Source organism: Phocoena sinus, chromosome 1 (genome assembly GCF_008692025.1).
Source record: "Phocoena sinus isolate mPhoSin1 chromosome 1, mPhoSin1.pri, whole genome shotgun sequence".
NCBI lineage: Eukaryota > Metazoa > Chordata > Mammalia > Artiodactyla > Phocoenidae > Phocoena > Phocoena sinus.
Window position 1 is genome coordinate 161,933,154 of NC_045763.1, and position 23,982 is coordinate 161,957,135.

The 23,982-nt window shown below is 57.3% G+C and overlaps 1 protein-coding gene across 7 annotated transcripts in view; it reads right to left on the bottom strand.

Annotated features, from left to right (window-relative positions):
• Positions 1–182: 182 nt before the first annotated feature.
• Positions 183–23,982, bottom strand: part of COQ8A (coenzyme Q8A) — a 50,685-nt gene continuing 26,885 nt past the window's right edge. For 5 of the 7 annotated variants that reach the window (XM_032648951.1, XM_032648942.1, XM_032648946.1 and 2 more), the window contains exons 2-15: positions 22,681–22,866; positions 19,772–20,179; positions 19,443–19,509; positions 9,897–9,971; positions 6,788–6,910; positions 5,134–5,219; positions 4,877–5,017; positions 3,732–3,813; positions 3,531–3,624; positions 3,095–3,236; positions 2,756–2,863; positions 2,546–2,611; positions 2,165–2,251; positions 183–1,349 (exon numbers count right to left, since the gene is read on the bottom strand). In XM_032648951.1, the coding sequence (XP_032504842.1) occupies positions 1,062–1,349; positions 2,165–2,251; positions 2,546–2,611; positions 2,756–2,863; positions 3,095–3,236; positions 3,531–3,624; positions 3,732–3,813; positions 4,877–5,017; positions 5,134–5,219; positions 6,788–6,910; positions 9,897–9,971; positions 19,443–19,509; positions 19,772–20,179; positions 22,681–22,857 (1,944 nt within the window). In that variant the 5' untranslated portion in view covers positions 22,858–22,866 and the 3' untranslated portion in view covers positions 183–1,061. The other 2 variants (XM_032648990.1, XM_032648980.1) reach the window with 2 other exon arrangements.

A 23,982-nucleotide genomic window follows, 5' to 3' on the forward strand; every position in this document is an offset into this window, starting at 1 on the left:
ACACCCTTTCTCCGACGAGGAATATGGGCTGAGCCTTCCGGGTTCAGGCACCAAGAGCCTCACGCTGGGAACAGGGGCAAACCTTGCAGAAGCGTCTGGAGGCGCGAAAGGGTGTGACGCTGACCTCGGGGTCCTCACCAGCAGCTCAGAATCCTTTACACGTGAAAGAATTAACGCCACAATGCTAGCATTTTTTTCTTTAATTGAAACAAGTAAATCAGACAATTACAAGAATTGTACAGAGGTTAACGGCCTGAAACGACCCCTCGGGTCCAAGCAGATGACACGTGCACATCACCTTCCACAAACGGCCCAGGCGCCGGAGCGGGAAGAAGGGCCCACACACACACAGAGAGCACGCGGCCTTCTCTCCCCTTCTGGGGCTCCCGCCCCTCCCCGCAGGGGGCAGCAGTTCTCTGGAAACCTCTGCTTGTCAAAAAAAGCCTCTAGGAACCAGCCAGAGAGCAGGTGTGGGTGGGCCTTGCTCGGAGAAGTCGTGCTTGTCGGCACTGCTCAGATCAGCACTTCTCCCAGGTGCAGATCCAAGCTGGAGAGGAAAAGGCAGAAAACACACATCTCATTCTAGAAACACACACACACACAAACCTTGTATTACACACTCCATAAAATCCAAAAAGGCTTTTCTGTTTTTTGGTTTTGGTTTTTTTTTTTTTGGTGGCAGGGATTCAAAGGGAGAACTCTCATCTTCTCCTCATCTTCTCCTGGTTACCATTCACATTAGCAAAAAGCCCTGTTACAAAAAGGAAAAGGAAATAAAATCGTCTTTTTATCGAGAGTCATTTCAGAGGATGAGTAAACAATAAGCAGATTCTGCCAGACAGCAGCGGGGCTGCATTTCCGTGCTGGCGCCTCTCACCCCACACCCACTCAGCGATGAGAACCGTGTATAAGTGCTGGCCACGGGCTCTGAGCAGCGGCCCCCCCATCAGCGCGGCCCCCTCTCACTGGGTGAAGCTTAAACGGAGCGTGGCTACCACTGGCTTCCTACGAGTTTTAGCGGCAGGAGGACGGAGGGTCCCGCCTAGCGGCCGGGCCCGCGGCTACTGCTGCTCGGCCTGCCTCCTGCGGTAGTTGCTGTAGGCCTCCTCGAACATGGCCCTGCAGGGGAACCGGGCCTTCAGCTTGGAGCAGATGAGGAAGGAGCCCCCCATCTTCCTGTGCAACGAGTAGGTCTCCTCGGGCGGCGGGACAAGCCGGTGCTTCAGCATGACGGGGATCAGGTTGTGGATCTTCTCGGTGGTGCTCTGGGTGCCAAAGTCAAAGGGCTCCTCCGAGGCAAAGGCCTCCCCCAGGATAAGGATGGCATCCAAGTGGGCGTCTTCCATGGCCTGGAGGGAGGTGAGTGGAGGCAAGATCAAAGAGCCCTCACCAGCCCAGGGCTCCCATCACGGGGCCTAGACTGAGCGCTCGCCGGCGAGTGGGCCAGGTAGGTGAGTGTTTCAACCAGACTGAAGAACGTTAACCAGGGTGCAAACTCAAACCAACAGGGGCCAGGCGAACATCATTAATGTGTGAACTGGGCTCCGTGGAAGAAGAAAGGAAGTGGCTGGGTCCGCGGCCGAAACACCCGTCATTCCCAGAAGAACAGCCTATAGGCCTAAGCTGACCTGAGCCTCTGCACTCCTCGTGGGTGGCAGACCTGAGCCCACCTGTGTGTCTGCAACCCTTCCCCACTGTCATCAGGAGAGGAAAGTGCTGCTTTCTGAGTGGGCTCTGGGTGACAGGAACACAGATGGTCGCCCCTTCATGTAAAGGGCTGCTACGATTACTTCCAGCGCTCCCCTCACCCCTTCCCCGGTGAGGCCTGATGCTTTGCCATCCCATCCGCCCACCCGGGCCCCGAGCGCCAACACGACGACTGGGATCTCGAATGGGCTGGAGTGGGGCATAAAACAAGAGCTTGGTGGCCAGTCCCCTGGCATTCTGAGGCCCTCGGCCCCGGGGCTGGGGCGGGGCCGGCCCAGGGGCCCTGTGGAGACCCTCGAGAGCAGCTGTCACTTCTGATCTCATTTGTAAACTAAGATTCCCTTCAGATTTCAAGGGAAAAGCAGTCCATGGCCCGGGGCTGAGTCTGGCTCAGCAAGCCTTGTGTGTCTCCAGAGCCACGGTGGAGGGTGCGGGGGTGGGGGGGTGGGGAGCTCACCTTGACCTCGTAGCCGGTGAGGAACTTCATCTCGATGGACTTCTTCAGCACGGCCTCCCTGTCCTGGTTAGCAGCAGCCCTGATGATCTGGGCGGAGGTGCAGAGGGGGGGACCGTGGGCAGCACGCAGAGGGGAGCTCCTGGGGGTCCAGGGAGCCAGCACTGCCCCTCCCCACACAGGCCAGCTGCCGGCCCACCCACCTTTCCGCTTTACTCCCCTGAGCCCGAGGTGGCTGCGGCCTCATCCACGGGCACCAAATGCTGCGGACAGGCAGGGACATGAGGACAGAAGCCCGCCCGCCCGCCCACTCCCGAGTCCCAAGCATCCCATCTGAGCCTCAGGAGAGCAAGGGCCAAGGCCAAGCCCTGCCTCCGCCCCTACCTGGATGTAGAGGTCCGTGAAGGATCTGTCATATTCCCGAGTCGCCCCGAAGTCCAGAAGAGCCACCTGGGAACGGGCGATACCGGGGAGGGTTTGCCCCAGTGGAGCACGGGTTGGGGGGACAGGGCGGCAGAAGGCTGAGACCCCCAGATCTCGGACCCTGCTCCAGCGGAGCTCAGGCTCCCTGTGGGGGCCCCACTGGGCACTCACCTTGTGCTGCTGAGGGTCATAAAAGAAGTTGGACCAGTTGGGGTCTGTCTGCATGAAGTGGAACTCGAACAGCTCCCTCAGGCACAGGACCAGGATGTTGTAGCAGATCTGGGGGCCGGGTGGGTCCTCGTCACCAGCACCGGGCCACCCGGTGGCCCCTGGATCTGGGCCGGGGAAGCTTGACTCCCATTTCCCTCCCCATCTTCCACCCCATCCTGCCTCACGCCCAGAGCTGACTTTGAGGCCAAGCGTACCACCAGGTGGGTAAACGCAGCAGCCCTCCTGCCCGCTCTGCCCCACAGTGGGGCCTCGGGGCTCCAGGCCTACCCTGTGACCCACCTCATTCCGGATCTCCTGGCTCAGCCCCTCGGCCTGGTCCAGGGGGAAGCCGGACACCAGCTCCGTGGTCAGCACATGGGGGCTGCAGAGCTCGTCCACAATCTCGGGCACGTAGAAGAAGGGGTGGTCCTTCAGCAGCTCCCTAGCAGGGGCGGGTGGGAGGTCACACCCGGGCCTCCTTGATCGCACCCAAGCAACACGCTGGGGCGACACACAGGACAGCAAGCGGTGAGCTCCCCAGGCGGAGGAGGGCCCTGCCCCGAGCTGGGCGGGACACGGCCCCAGCCTCAGGCCCCAACCCCAGCCATCGCCCCTCAGAGCCAGGGGAAGTGGGGGGGGGGGGGGGCAGCCTTCAGCCCACAATGGGCTGCCCGAAGCCGCCCCTTCTGTCTCCCCAGCGGGAGCAACGGGCAAGGGCCCGAGGCTGGAGCCGCACCTGAACCTGCGGGCACAGGCGGCCTCTCGCTGGTAGTCACACTCGAGGGTCAGCTCCCGCCTCAGCACGTCGATCAGGTGCTCAGGGAACAGGCCTGGGCCAGGGAGGAGGGCGTCAGGGGGACTGGGGGCTCCCCGGGAGGCCCCCGGGGTCCCCAGAGCCCGCCCACAGGCCTGCCCTTGCCCGGCGGCAGCCTCAGACCTTCTGGAAGCATGTTGCTCATGTTCAGCACGGCCATGAGGTTGTGGACGTCACTGCTGATGCTCTGGGCCACGCCGGGGTACTGCGGGGGACAGGGGGGGTCAGGCAGACAGACAGCAGGGCCCGCGGCGCCCCCGCCCCCTGCCACCCACCAGCTGCCGATGCTCTGGGCCACGCCGGGGTACTGCGGGGGACAGGGGGGTCAGGCAGACAGACACAGCAGGCCCCGCGGCGCCCCCGCCCCCCTGCCACCACCACGCCGGGGTACTGCGGGGGACAGGGGGGTCAGGCAGACAGACACAGCAGGCCCCGCGGCGCCCCCGCCCCCTGCCACCGCCACGCCGGGGTACTGCGGGGGACAGGGGGGTCAGGCAGACAGACAGCAGGGCCCGCGGCGCCCCCGCCCCCTGCCACCCACCAGCTGCCAATGCTCTGGGCCACGCCGGGGTACTGCGGGCGACAGGGGGGTCAGGCAGACAGACACAGCAGGCCCCGCGGCGCCCCCGCCCCCCTGCCACCACCACGCCGGGGTACTGCGGGGGACAGGGGAGTCAGGCAGACAGACACAGCAGGGCCCGCGGCGCCCCCGCCCCCTGCCACCCACCAGACACAGCAGGGCCCCGCGGCGCCCCCGCCCCCCTGCCACCGCCACGCCGGGGTACTGCGGGGGACAGGGGAGTCAGGCAGACAGACAGCAGGGCCCCGCGGCGCCCCCGCCCCCTGCCACCCACCAGCTGCCCAGCTGTGTCCCTCCCGGACCCCGCACCTCCGCGAGGCAGAGCCAAGAGCCACCAGGGCTGCCGTGACCCCCGGGCCCACTGCGACCCTGCTCTCCACCGCCGACCACTCCCTCCCCCATCCCCATCCCTTCGGCTCAGGCCCCAGACAGTCACTTGTCCCCAGTCCCTGCCCCCACCAAACCAAGCGTGCTGGGAGGCTGTCCTCCCTCCTACAGTCACTCACTTAGCAAATACTTCTCGGCACCCACCGCTGACCAGGTGCCGGGACAGAAGTGATGAGACACAGGCCCTGCCCTGGGCACAGGGACACACAGGGGACGTGGGGTGCAGAGGCCCCGCACTGCAGGGCCCGGCTCGGCCCTGTGCAGCCCCTCAGGGCACTGAGCCCACATCCCGGGTGCCCACCTGGATCTTCATGGCCACCTCGCGGCCGCCCTTCATGCGGGCCAGGTGCACCTGCCCGATAGAGGCGGCTGCAAAGGGCCGCTCCTCAAAGTACTCCAGCTTGTCCCGCCAGCTGGGGCCCAGGTCGTTGTTGAGAGTTTTCTGGAGGGAGAGGCCAGGGAGGGGCCATGAGCACCGCCGGGGACACCCTGAGGGGCCCTCCCCAACCCCTCCCGCAGGGCTGCCAGCGCCCGGACCCTGGGCCGCACCGGCCTCACCGTCATCTGCTTCAGCGGCATGAAGTCTGCGCTCTGCCTGACCCGCTCGAAGATCTTGGCCAGATGGGGGTTGATGAAGGCGTCGTCTGGAAGGCAGCAGAGCATTCAGAGCGCGGAAGGCTGACCCCTCGGAAGGAGGGTGCACGGGCCACCTTGAGCAGCCCTGCCCAGCGAGGCCTCCCGGGGGGTAGGCCGAGGTGCCGCTCTGCCCTTCACACGCTGAACCCAAGGTTCAGAGAGGACGAGGCACGGGCCCAACGCCACACAGCAGGCCCAGCCTCGGGTCCTCCCTGCTCCCGCGGAGCGTTTCCCCATTGGCACACAGACCCTCGACACTGCGGACCAAGGCTCCAGAGGGGACGCAGGGACGCAGGGACGCTGACCCGTGCACGCTCCTGGCCCACCTCAGCCAACAACCAAATCAGAGACCCCCGCAGCCCGGCCCACGGCACCCCTCCCCAGCCGGGCACTGGGTGCGTCTGTGCAGCTGGGGCCCTGCCGATGGCGTGCGGGGCAGCGTGTGCCGCGGCCTAGGAACTCACCCCCACCCAGGGACCTGAGGAGCTGGATTCCTTAGAAAGAGCAGGCATGGCTTCTTATGATTATAAAAGAGAGACATTTAGGGAACAAAGCGTATTGAATGTTTAAAATACCCATAATCTACCTACAGAGAACTACTGATCTCTTTTCTCGTTTTGACCCTTCCCTATGCGTTTTTCCCTGACTGCAGTCACGCTGCCTGGAGACGCTCTGGCCGACTCCCCTCCTGCAGCCGTTTCTCACGAGCACTTGCCACGTCGTTGAATAGCTTTCTGAAATATTCTGTAACACACACAGAAGCTTCAACACGCAGCTCACCAGCCGGACAGCGGCTGGCTTCAGTTTGTTTATTTGAGACCAGAAAGAATCCTTCGATGAAGCCGCTCCTGCAGGGCCCTGACCGCATCTCTGAGGCTCTCCGTCCTAGAGGCGGGGCTCACGCACAGAAGGGCTTCCGAGGGGCGCGTGCCACTCCAGAGTCCGCACCGGCACAGGCAGTGCCCGCGCCCACCTGCCTGGGTGGTTACTCCTGTCCTGCACTTGGCCACTTCAGTGAGTCCATCTGACTGCTTGTGGGGGGACTGGCTGTGCTCCCACTCAGGACAGCAGCCCCTCGGGTGCTCCTCCCTGGGAGGCACCATCAGAAGCCCGGAGGGCCCCCCGAACCCCAGCTCTGCTCTGGGGGCTGCAGTGAGCCAGCCTCCGGCTCAGCCGCCGCCGTCTCCCCCGGCCTCCCTTCCTCGGGGCCACACAGCCCATGCCCCGGTGTCACGCCACCGCAGGCCCGTGAGCTCCCCAAACAGCACCCTCGGACCACCGCGCGGGGCACCAGGGGGAATCAGCCGGACTCTCCCCAACTTTTGAGATGCCAGGACCTCTGGACATGTCAAAACACTCAGAAAGAAGACGGAAAAACAACCATGGGCTCCTATTTCAGACACTGTTTTTAAACATCCCAGGTGGGTTAACAGCCAAGCTTCAAACAAGAGAAGCCCGTGGGCAGGAAACCTCCCACCCCTTCCCATCGGGGCCAGGTGCGGCGCCCCCCACTGCTCGCCCCCAGCTCCCCTCCCTACGCTGCCTCACCGCCCCCAGCCCACGCAGCCGCACTCACCCTGGATGCTCAGCATCTGGCCCAGCTTGAGCGCCGCCCCGCGCACCTTGCACAGCGTCCGCACGATGCGCTCCGCGTTGGCCTCTGACAGGAAGGGGCTGGAATCCAGCACGGCCTTCTTCCCTGCAGAGGAGCGAAGTCACCATGGCCTCCCTCAGGCGGGGCTGCTGGGCCTGGGATCCCCCAGAGGCCCCTCCACCCGCCCCTGGTTGTGGGTCCAGGGACAATAACAAGACGTCAGGGTTTAACACGTTTTAAGTGAGATGCAGTAAAGTCCCAGCACAGAGCTTGACACAAAGGGCTCAGTCAACGTCTCTCCTCCTCGGGGTCCACAAAACCGGCAATGCAACTTTAATCCCACGTTTCACACCCACCTCCCAGATGCCAAGGAAGGCCCTCGGGGGTCACCCAGGTCTCCCCGGGCCCACCTCCAACACCATCCCAACACACACACACACACACACACACACACACACACACACACACACACACACACACACACAGGCTCGCCCACGGGGTCTCTCCCTCCGTATCAGCCCCTGCCAAGTCACTGTCCCTCGCCCCTCAGTGTGCTGGACAAAGGTCACCAGCACCCTTGGACTCTCTGCACAGTCACCTGGGGCCACTGGCTGCAGTGAGAGCGCAGTCCTCAAGGGAGGGGAGCTCATGGTCAAGGACAGCCTCACCCGGCTGGTGCCAGCTGGCCTGGGGAGAACGCATAGGGACCTCAGGTGTGCAGACAACCTCCGTTCAGCACAGTTGGGGGTGGGAGGGTGCAGGGTGGTGACTCAAGGTGATGAGGAGGGGGTGACCCAGTGGCAGTTGGTGCTTTTCCTGCCCTCTGTCCTGTGAGCCCAGTTAGATCAGGAACCCCCGAGGGCTGCCCCCCACAGAGCCTGGCACCTTCCTCAGCCAGCATCACCACGGGCCTGGCCCAGCGCTCAGAGTGGGTCTGAGCTGGGTCCCCAAGGCACGAACACGGGAGGCGGCCGTCATGCCACTGCCCTCTGTCCGGGGCCGTGCCCAGCTTGGCCTCTGATACACCAGGGTGGGTGGGCTGCAGGGGAATGTGAGACTGAAGGCCCACACCTGCGGCAGCTGTTAGGCCTGCGCGGGGTTAGGCTCACCCCAAGGTCCCGGACAGCAGGACAGGGTCCCGGGAAGGGGAGAGATCTCAGCTCCACAGGAAGCAGCCCAGCTGCCGGGGGTCAAGAAAGCTGTAGCCCCTGGGCAGGGCCACTCCAGGGTGTCTAGGCCAAGAAGGGTGCCCAGATCACCCCTCGCCTCGGGCAGCAGCAGGGATAGGCAGCCCTCTATGTCCGCTCTGCCCTCCCCAGCCCCTGGGCCCTGTGGGCCGGGACCTGGGCCTGTGTCCCTGAGGAGAGGCGGGCAGGGCAGAGACGCCACAGCCCCGGCAGGAGGAGGGAGATCTTCTCCCCTAGGGACACAGCAGACCCGGGCAACAGCGGCGCCCCCGAAATCCAGGGACGGCGCCCGGCCCTCTTGAGCTTCCCAGGCAGCCACTCCTCACGGCTGGCCACTGTCCACAGGCTGGAGTCTGGGCCCCTGCCCGGGCAAGGCTGGTTCTGAAAACAACCCGGGGGGAGCCGGGGGTGTTCAAGGGTGTGGTGGGCACGTGTCCCCCTCAGGAGAGGCTTAGCCCCTGGGGAGGCCTGGGCCAGGCTGGTCGGTGCCCTCCAGGCCCAGGGGTTCCCAGGCCTGCTCAGGAAGCTAGAGCACATCCCTCTGGGCCTGAGCCCCGTGTCCTGCTCTTGGGCCAGTGGCACCTAGGCCTCTTGACCCCCAACAAGGGCCACCGGCTCCCTGACAAAGGACACCAGCTGTAACCTTGGGGCCAGTATAGCTTCTTTCCTGCTTGGACGGGGCAGGACGGAGGGCAGCCAGTTTTGAGGGGGACGATGGGAGAGGTTGTGCCTGGGGAAGGCTGGCTTCTCACTTCCCAGAGTCTCAGCACCGACACTAAAAATACCCTCCCTAATCCTCTCTGCTCTCCCGTCCCTTCCAAGGACACACACATACTCAGGGGCCTGGAGGACAGGCTAGCACCTTCTCCGCAGAGGCCCCCATCCCCTCGAGAGGGTCCTGCAGGTGAAGCGGGGCCATCCAGGTGGCTGGCAGGCCCCCCTTCAGGGCCCCCAGGCTGTAGCTAGGGCCTCAGGGACCACAGCACAGCAGGACAGTGGGGATCACTCAGGGTCCCCAGGGAAGGGGGGAGGAGGTGTCAAGTACCGGAATGAACTGATGTCCCCTGAATGGGCCAGGGGCAGGGGGCACTCAGCCCAGAACTTCAAGTAAACTTTGAGAAATCCACCAAGCAGATGGCTCTAGCAGGGCTGCTCTCAACAGCCCCCAGGACCCTGCTGAAGGGAAAGCGTCCTGCACCTGCCTAGCCGCCTCCCCCCAACACCTGGACAAGCCCGGGGGAGGGGACCGGGCAGGAGGTGGGTGGAGCCTCCAGCTGCCCCCTGACCCACCGTCAGAGCACCCTAAGCACCCCAGGTTTCAGAGCAGCCGGTCTGCAGAATGTTCTCCATGGAGCACCACCCACAGCTGGCCACCCAGACAAGGCGAACTGAGTGTTCTGACCTGACCCCAGGCTGACCCTGGGAGGCAGGGGACAGAGGAGTCACAATCTTCACCTCAGAGACAAAGCGTCTGAAGTTGGAGGGGTAATGGCCACCCCAGGTCACGAGGTGGGGGAATGGGGGGCCCATGGGGTCTGTTCCAGCAGCTCCCACGCCCCTCGACCACAGCCAAACGGAGAGCCCTGGGCACCTGACCTGGCCAGACCTGGGACCCCAGCGGCTCTGCAGAGCGGGGGCAGAGGCAGGGCCAAACCGGAGGCTCCTATCAGAAGAGGGAAGGTGTGAGGGCCCGGAGGAACCAGGACGGCTGGGTGAGCCAACGTGGGCCGGGACAGGAACAGAACAGCCTTCAGGCCTCAAACTCCAGGGCTGCCGTGAACACGGAACACAAGATGAAAGGTGCCTCTGGAGGCCAACCCTCGGGGAACGCAGGTAGGAGCTGGGAGCTGACAGGCCCAACTCTCAGGGCCCACCCTGCCCTCCCCATCATGGGCCCAGCTCACCTGAGGGGTCCTCAGGGCGGAGGCTCTTCTTGGCGACCTCGGCCAGGGCCCCGAAGCCCAGACCCACGGCCAGACCTGCAAGGAGGAGGTTGAGGACTCTGGACATTCGCTCAGGGGCTGCCCACTGCCCGCCACCCACGAGGCCCGGAGCAGCCCCACACAGACACCTGCCTCGCTCCCCTGGGGACCTTCGCTGACACTCCAGACATCTTGAAAAGGGAGGGGATAAGGAGGTAGGAGATACACAGCTGTTGGTTTCAGAGAAGACCTGCCTCAAGGTTGGTGCTTTCGCTGAAAAAGCCTCCTCCACCGCCACTTCCATCACCTTTGCTGCAGGCTCACGCGACAAACACACACACCTCCAAAACAACGTACGACGGAGAAACGCATTGGGCAAGATGCAGCACAAATGGATTGTGGGCCAGGAATGGCTGCAGGCCAAGGACATCCTGACAACACTGGGCATCCCCTTGGGATGCAGCCGCCCACTTCACAGTCTGTGTGAAGAGCCTCCAATACTCTAGAATTCTCTAACCCAGTTCACTGAAGCCGCAAGGAGAGGCATTACCACTGCAATATAAAGCAGTCATTGGTGGGAACTGGAACATTTTGCAAAAGCCATGGGGAGTCCCAGGAGCTCAGGCTACAGCCCTCACTTGCGGGGAAGGCCCCACAGGCACTGACGGTGGTCTAAGGACAGTGGGGTACCAGGCCCTCCTTCTCCCGTCAGCAATCTTTGAAATCAAGGTTTATTAACATCTCATTGGTCCAGAGGTTGGAACTGGATGATCCCTACTGTCTAGGAGAGGCCTGAGGAGGCCAGCAGGTGCCACTAAATGCACACAGAAAGCCCAGGAGCCTGGCTCGGGGCCTATTTCCTCTACTGAAATACAGTTCCAGCTGGCCTGGGAGGCGGGAGCACACTAGGCGAGAGAGTGAGGAATACTTGGAGGAGCACGCTGACCACAGCAGGAGGGACAGCAAAGGACCCAGGGAAGATGCAAGATGCCCGAGGCCAGTGGCCTTGGCGAGCCACAGTCCTGGAGGGGCTGGGAGTCCTCACACCGGGCAAGGACACCTGCACATGCTTCTACATTTTCCAAATTTCTACAATGATTATGTATTACTTTTATGAAAATTATTATTGAATTTACTGAAAAAGTTATTTAATGAAAAATACATTTTAAAAATCATAAGAGGATAGCCCAATTTTTTAAGATGTTTTTGCAGTACATTTTACCCACCATTACACAACCGTTCACCCTCTGCTTTGCCAGGTAGCTCCTGCCTCACGGGTCAGTGTGAGGATTAAATAGCTGAATAAGAGTGAAGCCCTCCAGAAGGGCTGGCGTAAGGCAACACTACTCAGGTGTTCGCTGTTACTGTCCTTTCTCCTATTCAAAGGGCTAGGCCAGTGCTGCCAAAAAAATATAATGCCAGCCACGTATATGATTTTAAATTTTCTGGGGGCTATGTTAAAAAAGGCAAAAAGAAGCATGTGAAAGGAATTCTGATCATATATTTTACTTAGCCCAGTGTATCCAAAACATTATCACTTCAACAAGTACTCAGTATACACAGCGTTAGAGAGACGTTACTTTTTTTATTTTTTATTTTTTGTACTAAGTCTTCAAAATCCAATGTGCATTTCGTCCTCGAAGCATGTCTCAGCTTGGACCAGCCACGTTTCAAGTGCTCAACACCCCACGTTGCTGGTGGGTCGCAAGTTCTGGCGACCAGAGCAGAGGCCACGGTCACCTGGAAATGCCCCCAAGGACACCCTGGCGTGCTGGGATGGAGCTGCCACGCCCTGTTTCCCTCTGACACCCCAACCCAGCCCCGGAGGACACTGGGCACAGAGCTGCGTCCCCGGTCAAATGGTAACTCCCCTCCCCTCCCCCCACCTCAGCACACTGTCCAACTCAGCAAACGAATGGCAACAGCAACGCTAACCTTCAAACTGCAGTGACCTTCCCCAATGTCTCTCCGCCTCTAGATTTTTCTCTGCCTACATCAAGTCCAAAGACAAGCCTACCAAAGAGGCAGACGTGTCGAAGGTTACCCAGGCTGGCCACTGAGAGCAGACGCCTTCTCTGCAGGGCCCCCGGCTGGGCCCCCTCACACGCTCTGCCGAACTCTTCTCTGGCCCATCCTGGGCTGCTGGGCAGAGCCAAAGCTCTCCAAGGCCAAGGACCTGTCACTGAACACTGAATCACGGAGGGAACATTCTGCAAAGCGGGCCGCAGGCTCCTTCTGTGCCCCCACGAGCTCCCTCAGGGCCAGGTCCGAGGAGCTGCCAAGGGACAGGCTCCCCACTGCGGCCCCGCCGGCCCGGACCTCAGGAGCTCCTGCTCTAGTGAACCAAGAACAGGCTGGCCCTCCCGCCATCCCCAACCTGGCAGAGGCCAGCCAGGCTCTTCCTTCCCCCCCCGGAGCCGGGCGGCACCTGCAGGCAGCTCCTGGGAGATCAGCGCCTCTGCCTCGGACTCCCCGCGTTGGTGAGGACAGCCCGAGCCCGTGCTCACTCAGTCTGCGGCGTCACCTGAGGCCTTCCACTCCACCTCGGCCCCCCAGCCCTTAGGACAGCGCCTGTCCATGTTCTGACCCACAGGCAGGCCCGGCCCGGCCCGCACGGATGTCCTAGGGGAGACCAGCCACAGAGCCGGCTCCACGGGCCCATGGCCACCGTCAGCAGCCTGGCCACCACCCTAGCCTGTGAGAAGGCGCCAGTCCTTTCCAAGAAAGTTCCTGACATTTCTCTCACAAACGGAGATTTTGCAGGCAAGAAACGCGGTGGCAGTGACGAGCAGCAAGGAGCAGGGTCTCCCCAAGGGGGTGGGGGTGCTTTGGGCCGCTTTCCAGGCTGTGGGACTGATCAGGGGGCCCAGGCCCCTGGCCCAGCTCCTTCCTCCCCGAAGTCCCTCTGCAGGTCCTCAGAGCCAAATGAGTGCCCCCGAGCAGCACCCCACAGACACAGAGGAAACAAGTGAATAAAAACCTTCCAACAAACAGCACCGTCTGTGAGGAGGCCTAGTGAGGGGCGCCTAACCTGCCGGAACCCCCAGGCATGTTTACAGAGCAAGGCTGGATGGAGGTCCTCTGCAGCAGCACGGGCCAGATCTGAGGGTGAAACCGCTTCACTCACACAGCACCACCCACGTGCCAGGCACTGTTCTCAGGCCTCCCCTTTCCAACACATCCAACAATCCTTCTGATCTGATAAGACAAGAAAGTCCACACAGCAAAGGCAGCGGACAAGGATATTTCCGTCACTTCAAGGTGTTCCCGAACCCTTGGTAATTCCACCTTCTCTTCCATCACCCTGCATCCTCCACGCTGTGCCAGCACCAAGCACCGGGAAGAAGAGGGGGCCTGGGAGGGGGCTGCAACCCACAGCATCGCAGGAAGGACAACAGGAAGGAGCAGTGGACGAAGCTCCCTGTAGAGTGTTCTCGGTTCTCAGAACTAGGCCAGAGCGGGGCGGGGGGGAAGACCTGACAGCCCCTCTGCTGGCTCAGGGGAGACGGGACGAATTCAGGGGCGACAGGCTCAGCCTGCCATCTGTATGATACAGGCCTCCTCAGCCCGGGTCCCAGGACTGTCACAGATGCACATATGGGTCTGGGTGACTGGCAACTGTGGCTCAGCTTCCTCATCTGTAACTGGAGATTATAACTGCCCTAATCTCCTTCACAGAGGCTCTAAGTGACAGAAAACAGACAAGAGTCCCTTTTAAAGTATGCTCCTGGAAAAAGTAGAAACCATGCTCCCTCACCCCTGCCAAGGGCACAAACTTCTCTTGGACCTAAAGGGCATCTGTCTTGCTGCCTCAGAGAGCACCGGAGGAGCGCTGGCTACTTAGAGCGACAGCAAGTGCGCAGCGTGTACCCTCAGGAAGTCAGGTACATGGTGCTCAACTCCTTCTGGTAAGTTTTCTCTAGTGCCTACTTTATCTGTTGGTCTCATTTCTATAATCGTCCAGTTCTCCCTCATTTCATAGGTGCAGAGGAGATAAGACATCTCCTCTGCACCTATAATACTGAAGCACAAATGAAAAATATAAAAAAGAGTAGACGAGATACACATGACAGAAGGGAAAGATCTAACATATGTGTAACTGGAGTCCCAGAAGGAGAGGAGAAAGGGAACAGGGCAGAAACAATATTTGAAGAAATGACCAGAATTTTCCAAAACTGATGAAAGACATCAAGCACAGATTTAAGAAGCTCTGTAATCCCAAGCAGGATAAAAGCAAAGTAAATCATACCCAAGCATGTCACAGTCACACCGCTGGAAAACAAAAGCAAAAGGAAAATTTTAAAAGCAGAGGACAAAATACAAACTACTTTCAAAGGAGCAGCAATAAAACGAATAGCTAAGTTTTCAACAGAAACAATGGAAGTTAAGAAGACAACTGAGGGACTTCTCTGGTGGTCCAGTGGTTAAGACTTTGCGCTTCCACTGCAGGGGGCGTGGGTTCAATCCCTGGTCAGGGAACTAAGATCGCACATGCCGCGTGGTGCGGCCAAAAAACAAAAACAAAACAAAACAAAACAAAGAAGACAATGGAATAATATTGCTAAAGTGTCCAAAAGAATTAATTTTGAACATGGAGTATTATACCCAGCCAAAATACCTTCTAAAACAAAAAGTGTAATAAAGACATTTACACACAAATAAAAACAGAGAATTAATGATTACCACTCTGCACTACAAAAAAAGAGAAAAGGTAGTTCTGCAGAGAAGAAGAAAATTACCCCACAAGTAATTCTAATATAAAAATGAAAGGAGAGGGCTTCCCTGGTGGCGCAGTGGTTGAGAGTCCGCCTGCCGATGCAGGGGACGCGGGTTCGTGCCCCGGTCTGGGAGGATCCCACATGCCACGGAGCGGCTGGGCCCGTGAGCCATGGCCGCTGAGCCTGCGCATCCGGAGCCTGTGCTCCACAACGGGAGAGGCCACAACAGTGAGAGGCCCGTGTACCGCAAAAAAAAAAAAAAAATGAAGGGAGAAAGAAACACAAAAAGGGTAAATATGTGGCTAATCTAAATTCATACGAGCTATACAAAGAAATAACATCTTGTAAGGTTTAACATATCTTAATAATTTAGTATATAATATAAAACATGTAGAAACAAAATACATATCCACATTAACACACACACAAAGAAGGGATTTAAACTGTTCTGAAGTGCTAGCATTACTGGGGGAGTAGTAAAAATAATCATTTCTATTACATTGTAGTAAGTCAAGAATGTATGCTGTAATCTCAAGAGAAACCACTAAAAGTATAGTAGAATAACACACAAACTAATAAAGAGAAAACATATACAATAAAAAAAAACTCTTTGATTAATTCAAAAGGAGGCAAGGCAAGTGGGGAGAGGGAAGGGGAAAGGGGGAAGAAAGGGGTAGGGAATTAAGAGGTACAAACTATTATGTATAAAATAAATGAGCTACAAGGATATATAGTACAGCACAGGGAATATAGCCAATACTTTATAATAGCTACAAATGGAACCTAACCTTTAAAAATTGTGAATCCCTATGTTGTACACTTGAAACTTACATAGTATTATACATCAACTATACCTCAATTAAAAAAAAGGTAAAAATTTTTAAAAAGAAGGTAAGACAGAAGAGAAAAAAGGAAACAGAATGGATGGGTCAAACAGTAAACAAAGACTAAGACAGTAAATATAAACCCCAATACATCAGCAACTCCATTAAATGTAAATGAACTAAATACTCACATTAGAAGATTAAGATTAATGGTCTGTACCTAAATCACAGGAAAAGAAAATATATATATGCTGTTTACAAAAGAGATACCTTAAATATAACGATACAAAAGGCTGAAAGGAGAAGGAAGGAAAAAGATATACGATGTAAACATTGACCACCACCCCCCAAAAGAACAGCTGGAAAACATCAGACAATGTAGACTTTCATAGAGATAAGAGAGGTAAGACATAATAATAAAGGAGTCAATCCCCAGGAGGATATAAGAATTCTAAATCTGTAAGCAACCAGTAACACAGCTTCAAAACGTTAAAGCAAAAATTGACAGAACTAAGAGGTAGGTAAATCCATGATCACAGCATAAGACTGTTAAATGTCTCTTTTGATAGCTGACAGAATAAACATACCATCTAGAAAAATGGTACAGATGATCTTATTTGCAAAGCAGAAATAGAGACACAGATGTAGAGAACAAATGTATGGATGCCAAGGGGGAAAAGAGGTAGGGTGGGAGGAATTCAGAGACTGGGATTGACACCTATACTTTATTGTTACTATGTGTAAAGCAGACAACTGATGGGAACATACCATAGCACAGGGAAATCTATCTAATGCACTGCGGCAACCTAAATGGAAGGGAAGTCCAAAACGGAGGGGATATCTGTTTTTGTATGGCTGATTCATTTTGTTGTGCAGTGGAGGCTAACACAACATTGTAAAGCAACCATACTCCAATAAAAATTAATTTTAAAAAGAATTTTAAAAAAAGAACGAAAGAATACACATACCAAAAAAATCATTAAAAGATCTGATTAATATGAGTAACAAACTAGACTAGACAGATAGACGAACTGCACCTGACAATGCCAGAATTCTTTTCAGATACACATGGAACATTTACCAATATATTCCCATTGGAGTCAATGGCAATTGACTATTGCCCTATTTCACAGAAAGGCAAACCAAGGCAAGACCCAAGGTCACAGGAAGCAGGGCCGGAATTATAACCCAAATCTTATGATGACCTAAAGTCCAGTTCTGACCCCAAATCCAATATCTAATGCTATCTTTCATTTCATTCTCCAACAAAATCTAATATCCAAAGATCACCATGCCCATAGCATCAGAGCCATAATGTTCCACGGCCAAGTTAGACCTAGAGTTCCTGCACCACCTCAGCATCAGAAGGAGCCACCCAAATGGAAAGCCCCGCCTTCTGCCTCTATATAGCTGAATACCTGCTGCTGACCTTCCCAAATACAATCCTACCCCCCTGAGATCTAGAGCAATCCCTTTCTTTCATACCTGCAGTGTAACAACTTCCTAAAGTCTGTTAGTCTACACCTCAAAAACATCTCACCCTCATGAGAGGAAGAAAGGCCAGAAGTATTTTCTAGGAGAAGAAGGTAGAGCAGTGTTACTTCCAACTGTTTAGATAATGACCCACCAGTAAGCCATATACTTCACAATGCAATGAAGAACATACGTCGATAGTATATTTAGATCTCTGAAACAGAAATATTTTTGCAACATGTGCAGTTCTAAGCATCTATGATACTAATTCTGATCCTTTTCTATTCAATTCCATTCTATTTAGTTTGTTTTTTAAATGCTGGTCCTGACCCATTAAACTGATTTCACACTCACGAAAGGTGAAAACCTCTGGATAGGGTAGAAGGCCCAGAATTCACCTCTGGGGCCAGAACTTCACGTTCTTTCCAGACCTGGCTCCTCTTTGCTCCCATCCTGCCACCTCTAATCCTGAAACATGAGCTGCCAACTGCTCGGGCAACAACGTGTGCCGCTGAGAATCACAGCTGTGAGCAAATCTCCAGCACAGACTCTGAAGGGCGGCTCCAGGCATCAGGCAGCTGTCAGCAAGGGCTCAAGAGGCTCCTGATGGTGCAAAGCCCCTACAAAGACCAGGGTCTCTCCTCACCCCAACCCCAGCTCCCTCTGGCAGCCCACATCCCCCACGCCTTGAGGGGAGCCCTGTACCCTGGTTTTAACGAAGTTGACTTTTTGTCCTACACACCTTCCTAGACAACCGCTTTCACTTCAGTCTGCTTTCCTTAACCCACCCCCCAAAAAGGCCTGACTCCTGCCTGCTTCACCAGGACTTCCATCAGATACTAACTGGCCATCACGACCTTCATCCTAACCACTTCTCCCAAACAGGTCCTCCACTACCCCACCCCGGCAAAGACTCACGAGACAGGCTTACGCCCGTTCTAAAATACATCAGTCACACTAAGCCTTACGGGGACAGAGCTCTGTGGTGAGCCCTGGTCTGCAATGAGGGGAGGAGGATTATAGGTTACAGAGAAAGACCAACTACAAAGTAAGAAGAGAACAGTTCCTGCCCTCAAACTAATGGGGGAGAGAACAGAATCTCCATCTAATACTTTAAGAATAATAAATGTCCCGACTAATAGCCACTGAGCAAAGCAGGGAAAGTGCCATGTCTTCTGGGCAATAAGGACCCCTGGAAGCCACCAGAGCAGCCCATTCTGGTAGTGGCACCCCAGGGAGTTACAATGTTCTACGAGGAACTGCTTAAAACGCTAACCCATTAAAGTGAAATGAAGCAACAATTTTGTGCCGGAACTCCGATGACAACTGTATGCTGGATTCCTGAAAAGCTAAGTGGCAGCAGTTGCCTCATTTTAAGATAACAATCACGCAAGAAAACCTCAGATTTGAGAAAATTCTATCCAATTAACCTAGTTTGCTCTGCACCTAAGGAAGACAGCCAGCCTTCCTTCAACGTGAGAACCCACACATCAGGCCAGCTTCCAGAGGGCCAGGCTAACAGGAGCACAGATCCACCCCCGAACAAGGAGTAAGACAGGGTCTCCACAAGAGAAGAGGCAGCCGGGGAGAGCAGCGTGCCCGATGTGCGGTCTGTGTGAGGGGAGACGTACAAACCAGCAAAGCAAAAGGCAGGTAGGTAAAGGCTCAGACACGTGAGAGCGGGCTTTCATGACTCGTCAGCACCAGCATCAACAGGAACCAATCAATGAGACCACTGTTACACAGAGCCATGCAAATAAGCACCTGCCCCAGGTGGGTACGCGAATCAAGTTGCCAAGGCTGTTACTTTCGTTAACTGTATCGTCTGGAGAACCTACTGAGGATAAGCGGGCTTTAGAGAAGTCACTCCATCTTCAAGCAGAAGCATAGCAAAGGACGGCACTTTCAACAGGAACAGCCTGGTCAGATATGACAATACAATGTCATAAAAGCAGAGACAACTGCTGTAAACCTTCACTATAAAATGATCCTCCGACTTGGACGAAGAGAGCACAGCGGGGTACTGGACACAATGGCTATGCAAACCCCTAAAGAAAAGAACAAACTCACAACTCCTCAGCACACTGAAATGGAGGACAGCAGCTCGGGGCCACGGCACCTCGTTATCATTCCACTGATGCCTGCGGGCCCGTGGGAATCCAGCAAACGGGTCCCCAAACGGCTGGGCAAAAACCACTGGGTCCAGGAGCCAAAGAGCCCCACTGTCCCACCTCCTCCCTGGAGGGGCCTCCAAAGGCCTGAGTGAAAAGCTGATGCTGCAGACGCTGCCCCCCGAGAAGCAGAGCCGCAGCCCACAGCGTGGAATCAGCCACGCATCGACCCCCAGGGGTGAGCTGGGGCAGACACTGAATCGCCCACCCATGGAAAAACATCCCGGCATGGCTAACACAGGAGCTACCACCCTCCCCGGGGCACCCCTGGGTCCCCAGCCTCCCCGCCGCACACAGGCCCCGCGGTGGCCCCTGCTCCACTCACTGGGACTGGCACCTCACCTCCAAAGTTGGCCAACCGCCCAATCCGCGTAACTGGCACCTTCCGCTCGCGAGCCCGCTCACTGAGCTAGAGGGCGAAAAGAAAGAGACCTCAGGGGATCAGTGAACAGGGACAGGACCGACCTTCAGGGGTTCACACCGCCCCCCGCACGCCCTCTCCACCCCCAAAGGGCAGCAGCTCCGCCCAGCAGCACACCCCTCCCAGAAGAGGCCTCCGTGCCTGACATTCCAGGCCACGGCACCCGAAGAATGTCCCCGAAGAGGGGGCCTGACGCTAACAGCACCGTGGGAAGCCCCCAGCCCCACCCTGGAGGCCCCCCTGCACACACCATCTGCTTGTGGGGCTTGCTCTCCGGGCGAGCCTTGGCCTGCCGGGCCTTCTCAATGTCCTCAGCCGTCAGGCCCCCCACAGGGGACTGGTCCTGGTGGTAGAACCTTCGCTGCAGGCCCGTGGCAGAGAATGGGTCTCTGGGGTCCACAAAGAGCGGCCCGTTCACCCTGCCCATAGGGGAGGCGGCCTGGACCCGGAGCCCGCCTTCCCTAAAGGGTCCGCTGGCAACATAGGCAGGAGCTGGGCCCTGGCTGCGGGCGTGATCCCAGGGCGGAGGGGACTGATCGGGGGAGGAGGCCGCAGACAGCTCCTCGGAGGCGCCCTCAGCCCTCAGCCCTGAGGAGTGGAATTCTGCTTGCGGGTTGTCAGAGCTCTTGGTATAAGACTCTTCATGCTTCTCCTGACCCTGCAGGGAACAAACGGCAACGTGAGAGGAGCAAGAGGCCGGCCAGGAGCCCCTCCCTGTATGCATCCCCTTCTGGCCAGGACAGCACACCAGCGCGCCCCACCCTCTGACCCTCTGGAGGGCCCTACCATGTCACCACCGTGGCCTGTGGCCAGTGCCGGAGGCGAGCAGCAGCCCAGGAGCCGGGAGGCCCGGATTCCAGCCCTGCTCCTGCCAGGGCTCTGCCGTGTGGGCCCCGGCAAGCCGGCCGCCCGTGGTCCCTGAGCGCCTGCTGGGTGCCCGGCCCAGACCAGGGGAGTGACCACTCTCCCGGCAGCGAGCTCCTCACCTGTAAATCCGGGCTCAAGAGCAGCTACCAGGGCTTTGGGGAAGGGGCACCAGGGCAAAAGATGGGGAAAGCTTTGAGAAGTAAGAGCACAACCGGAGACCAGAGGAGGCGAGCGCAGCACACAGGTAGGGCCACCCTGCCTCTCCAGGCCAGCGCCTTGCGCGCCCCCCGAGGGGCTCTCCCCAGAGGGCTTGTCACATCCAGGACCTGGCCCGGCTCTTCCAGGAGCAGGGGGTACAGGACAGGAGAGGAGGGGGAGAGAACACCATGTTTTCCCTGCAACAGTCGCCGAGACCTGAGCTTCAGGCCCAGGCTCTTTCCACTTTTGAACCCCTCGCGACCTGGAGAGAGTTCCTGAGCCCTCTCTGCCACTTCCTCATCTGAAAAGAGGGTTCCCCCCCACAGTCACAGAGTTACGTGCAGCACAGACGGGGCCAGGGGAACAGGGCCGAGAAGGCTATAATTAGAACAGCACTGACTCCTGAAGGGAGGTCGGGGACCTGGATTCCCTGATTCCACTGAAATGGACTCAGTGCATGGAGTGTGGCCTGTAGGTTCTGCAGAAACAGCAGTAGACCCCAAAGCCTTCTCACTCTCAGCTTTATAAGACACTGTGGGATCTAAGCAGATAAGACTTGCCCTCCAGAGGAAGGAAAGAGACAGGCTGTTACTTTCATTTCATAAGTGGCAAACAGAGGTCAAGAGAGCTAAAATAATCCGGTAAAGGCCCACCAGGCAGCCAACGGCAGAGCAGGTATCCCAAGCCAGGGCCTGCCCCGCAGGCCGCCCCGAGGCCGCCTGACAGCACCTTCCTCGGAGCAGAAATGAATTCTATTTGGAATCAAGGGGCACCTGTCAGATGGCCAGGGAAGCCCTGGAGTGAGGGAGTCTGGGACAGGGTCCGAGAGCCACGTAACTCCTGTAGCTCCCACACCGGCCGCGGGCTCACCACTCCTTCTGCCCCATTACTCCAGCGCTGGCCACCTGCCCTGCGTGACCATAAGCTGTTTATGTGGCAGCCAAGGGGCCTCAGTGTCTCAATGGGACCAGACTCAGTAAGTGTCTGCCGAATGAATAAGTGGACAAATCCCTTGAGGAGCTAGAGGGAGAGAGGTTTCTGGAGTACCTGCACCTCCGTCCCCTCACAGACAGGGGAGGAACCCACATCTGAGTGTGCAGGGAGAGAATGGGAGTGCACCGGAGACCATCGCCCTGCTCGGCGCCTCCTTCGCGGTGGGGGACCGCCACTCCCTCCTACCTCCGAGGGGCTGTCCCAGGGGATGGCCCTGCCGCTTCCAAGGACCGGGGCCAGGCCCGTCCAAGGGGAGCAGAGGGGTGAGCGGGGAGCCTGGGCTCCCTCTCACCCTTCAGGGAGGCCTGCCCACGTCTAGCACGCTCCTCTCCTGGGCGGCCCAAGGGTGCTGGGCAACCTCACTTCCCGGATGCTCCAAGGCAAACACCCAACAGGAAGGCGATGGCTCCTCACCAGCGAAGGCACCAAATGAGGCTGCCAGGGCACTGCCCAGCCTCAGCAGAGAGAGGGCGGGCGGGGAGTCTGAGACTGGGAAGAGGACACAGGATTCCGGTGCTGTCAATCAGTAATCACATCAAACTGCTCAGTCTCAGTTTCCCCATCTGAGAAAGGGGGAAGCATTTGGGTCTGCACCCCTCCCAGGACAGCTGTGAGGCTTGTAAGAGGTCACAGGTGTGAACCCCTCTGCAAGCTGAAGCTATCTGTGTAGAGAGAGAGACACAGTACCTCCACTGGACCCTTAGAGCGCATGAGGGGAGAGATGGGAATCTTAACTCTGAGAATGACCAGAGGCCGGCGGGCTGGGATGTCCCACAGCCTGGAGGAGCGTGCGTGTCCTTGTCCAGAAGGTCAGAGCAGAAATGGGAGGAGTGCGGCAGCAGGGCACCCTTGCAGCACAGCTCCCAACATACACATGCCCAGGCGCACACACACACGCCCCCTCCCCGTGCCCCCAGACTGTCAGGAGCAGGGGTGGGGACCATGCCGGTGATGCCACGGTGGATGGCGCTCTGCTACAGCAGGCCGTGTTGACAACCACAGCTCCAGCACTCGTTTTTGCTTAAAACCCTCCCCTTGGATGGTGAAACGTCAAGGCCCCCTCCCACTGGCACCCCGCCCACTGCCAACTGGCCTCCTTACCTGCACCTGCCCCAAGACCATGCGGATCTGCTCTGCGGCCGTGGACTGCAGGGCCCTGGCCGCCATAATGAGCTCCCTGCTGAGGCCCAGGTGCTGCAGGTGGGTCTCCACGGCCGCCTGGGTCAGCTTGGCAAGGCCTTTGACCACCATGATGGTGTCCCCCAACATGGAAGCCATCCTTCAGGGCTGGAAGAGAGTGGGCCAAGTCAGGGTCGGGGCTCCACGCCTCACACAGCGTCACACTCACACGGGCCACCTCTACCCCAAACTATGGCTGTTTGGTTTTTCCAATGACCTCCCCTTCTGATCCAGGTTGACTGAGAGAAAAGAGAGGAAGGGCCCAGAGTTCAAGGTAAACTGAGTGACTCCCCACACGGCAGGGCGCCGAGCAGGAAGAGAGAGTCCGTGGAGTCAGGGCTGTGCGCCTGGACCATGTTTCCTCACCTGGGCCTCACAGCCACCTCGTGGCACAGACAAGTGAAGGGATTTGCCCAAAGTCTCTCAGCCACCAAGTGGCAGAACCAGGACTTGAATCTGGGTGTCCTGATTTAGTCCAGAGCTCTTCCCTCTGGACCAAAACCGTAGGTTGGGGAAGGAATGAAACAGGAGGGAAGGGAGCAAGGCACAACCTCTGAAAGAATGACATAGCCCAAGGACATGACATAAACTGATTAGAACCAAATGGGTCCAAGATGGCGGAGGAGTCAACTTCCACTAGACCTTGAGCCTCAGTATACGCTCACTGTAACGCATCAGCAAGCTAAATGACACACCCACAGGCGCCACGACAGTTCCAAGACCAACCATAACGATCAAAAAGTGGGCCGTGGCCCAATTCCTGGAAATCCCCGCCCCTTCCTGAAATAGCTGGAATAACCCTCCCACTCATTAGCCTATGAAATTACCCACCCCTATAAAAACCAACAACCCCATACCCTGGTGCCTTTCTCACCTTCCGAGATGGCCCACACTCTGTCTGTGGAGTGTGTTTCTCTCTAAATAAATCCACTCTCTCTCACTGAATTCTTCCTGCGATGAGACATCAAGAACCTGAGCTTCAGAGCCTGAACCAAGATGACAGAGTAGAAGGACGTGCTCTCACTCCCTCCTGTGAGAACACCAAAATCACAACTAGCTGCTGGACAATCATCGGCAGGAAGATACGGGAACTCGCCAAAAAAGATACCCCACATCCAAAGACAGAGGAGAAGCCACAGTGAGACGGTAGGAGGGGCGCAATCACAATAAAATCAAATCCCATAACTGCTGGGTGGGTGACTCACAGACTGGAGAACACTTATA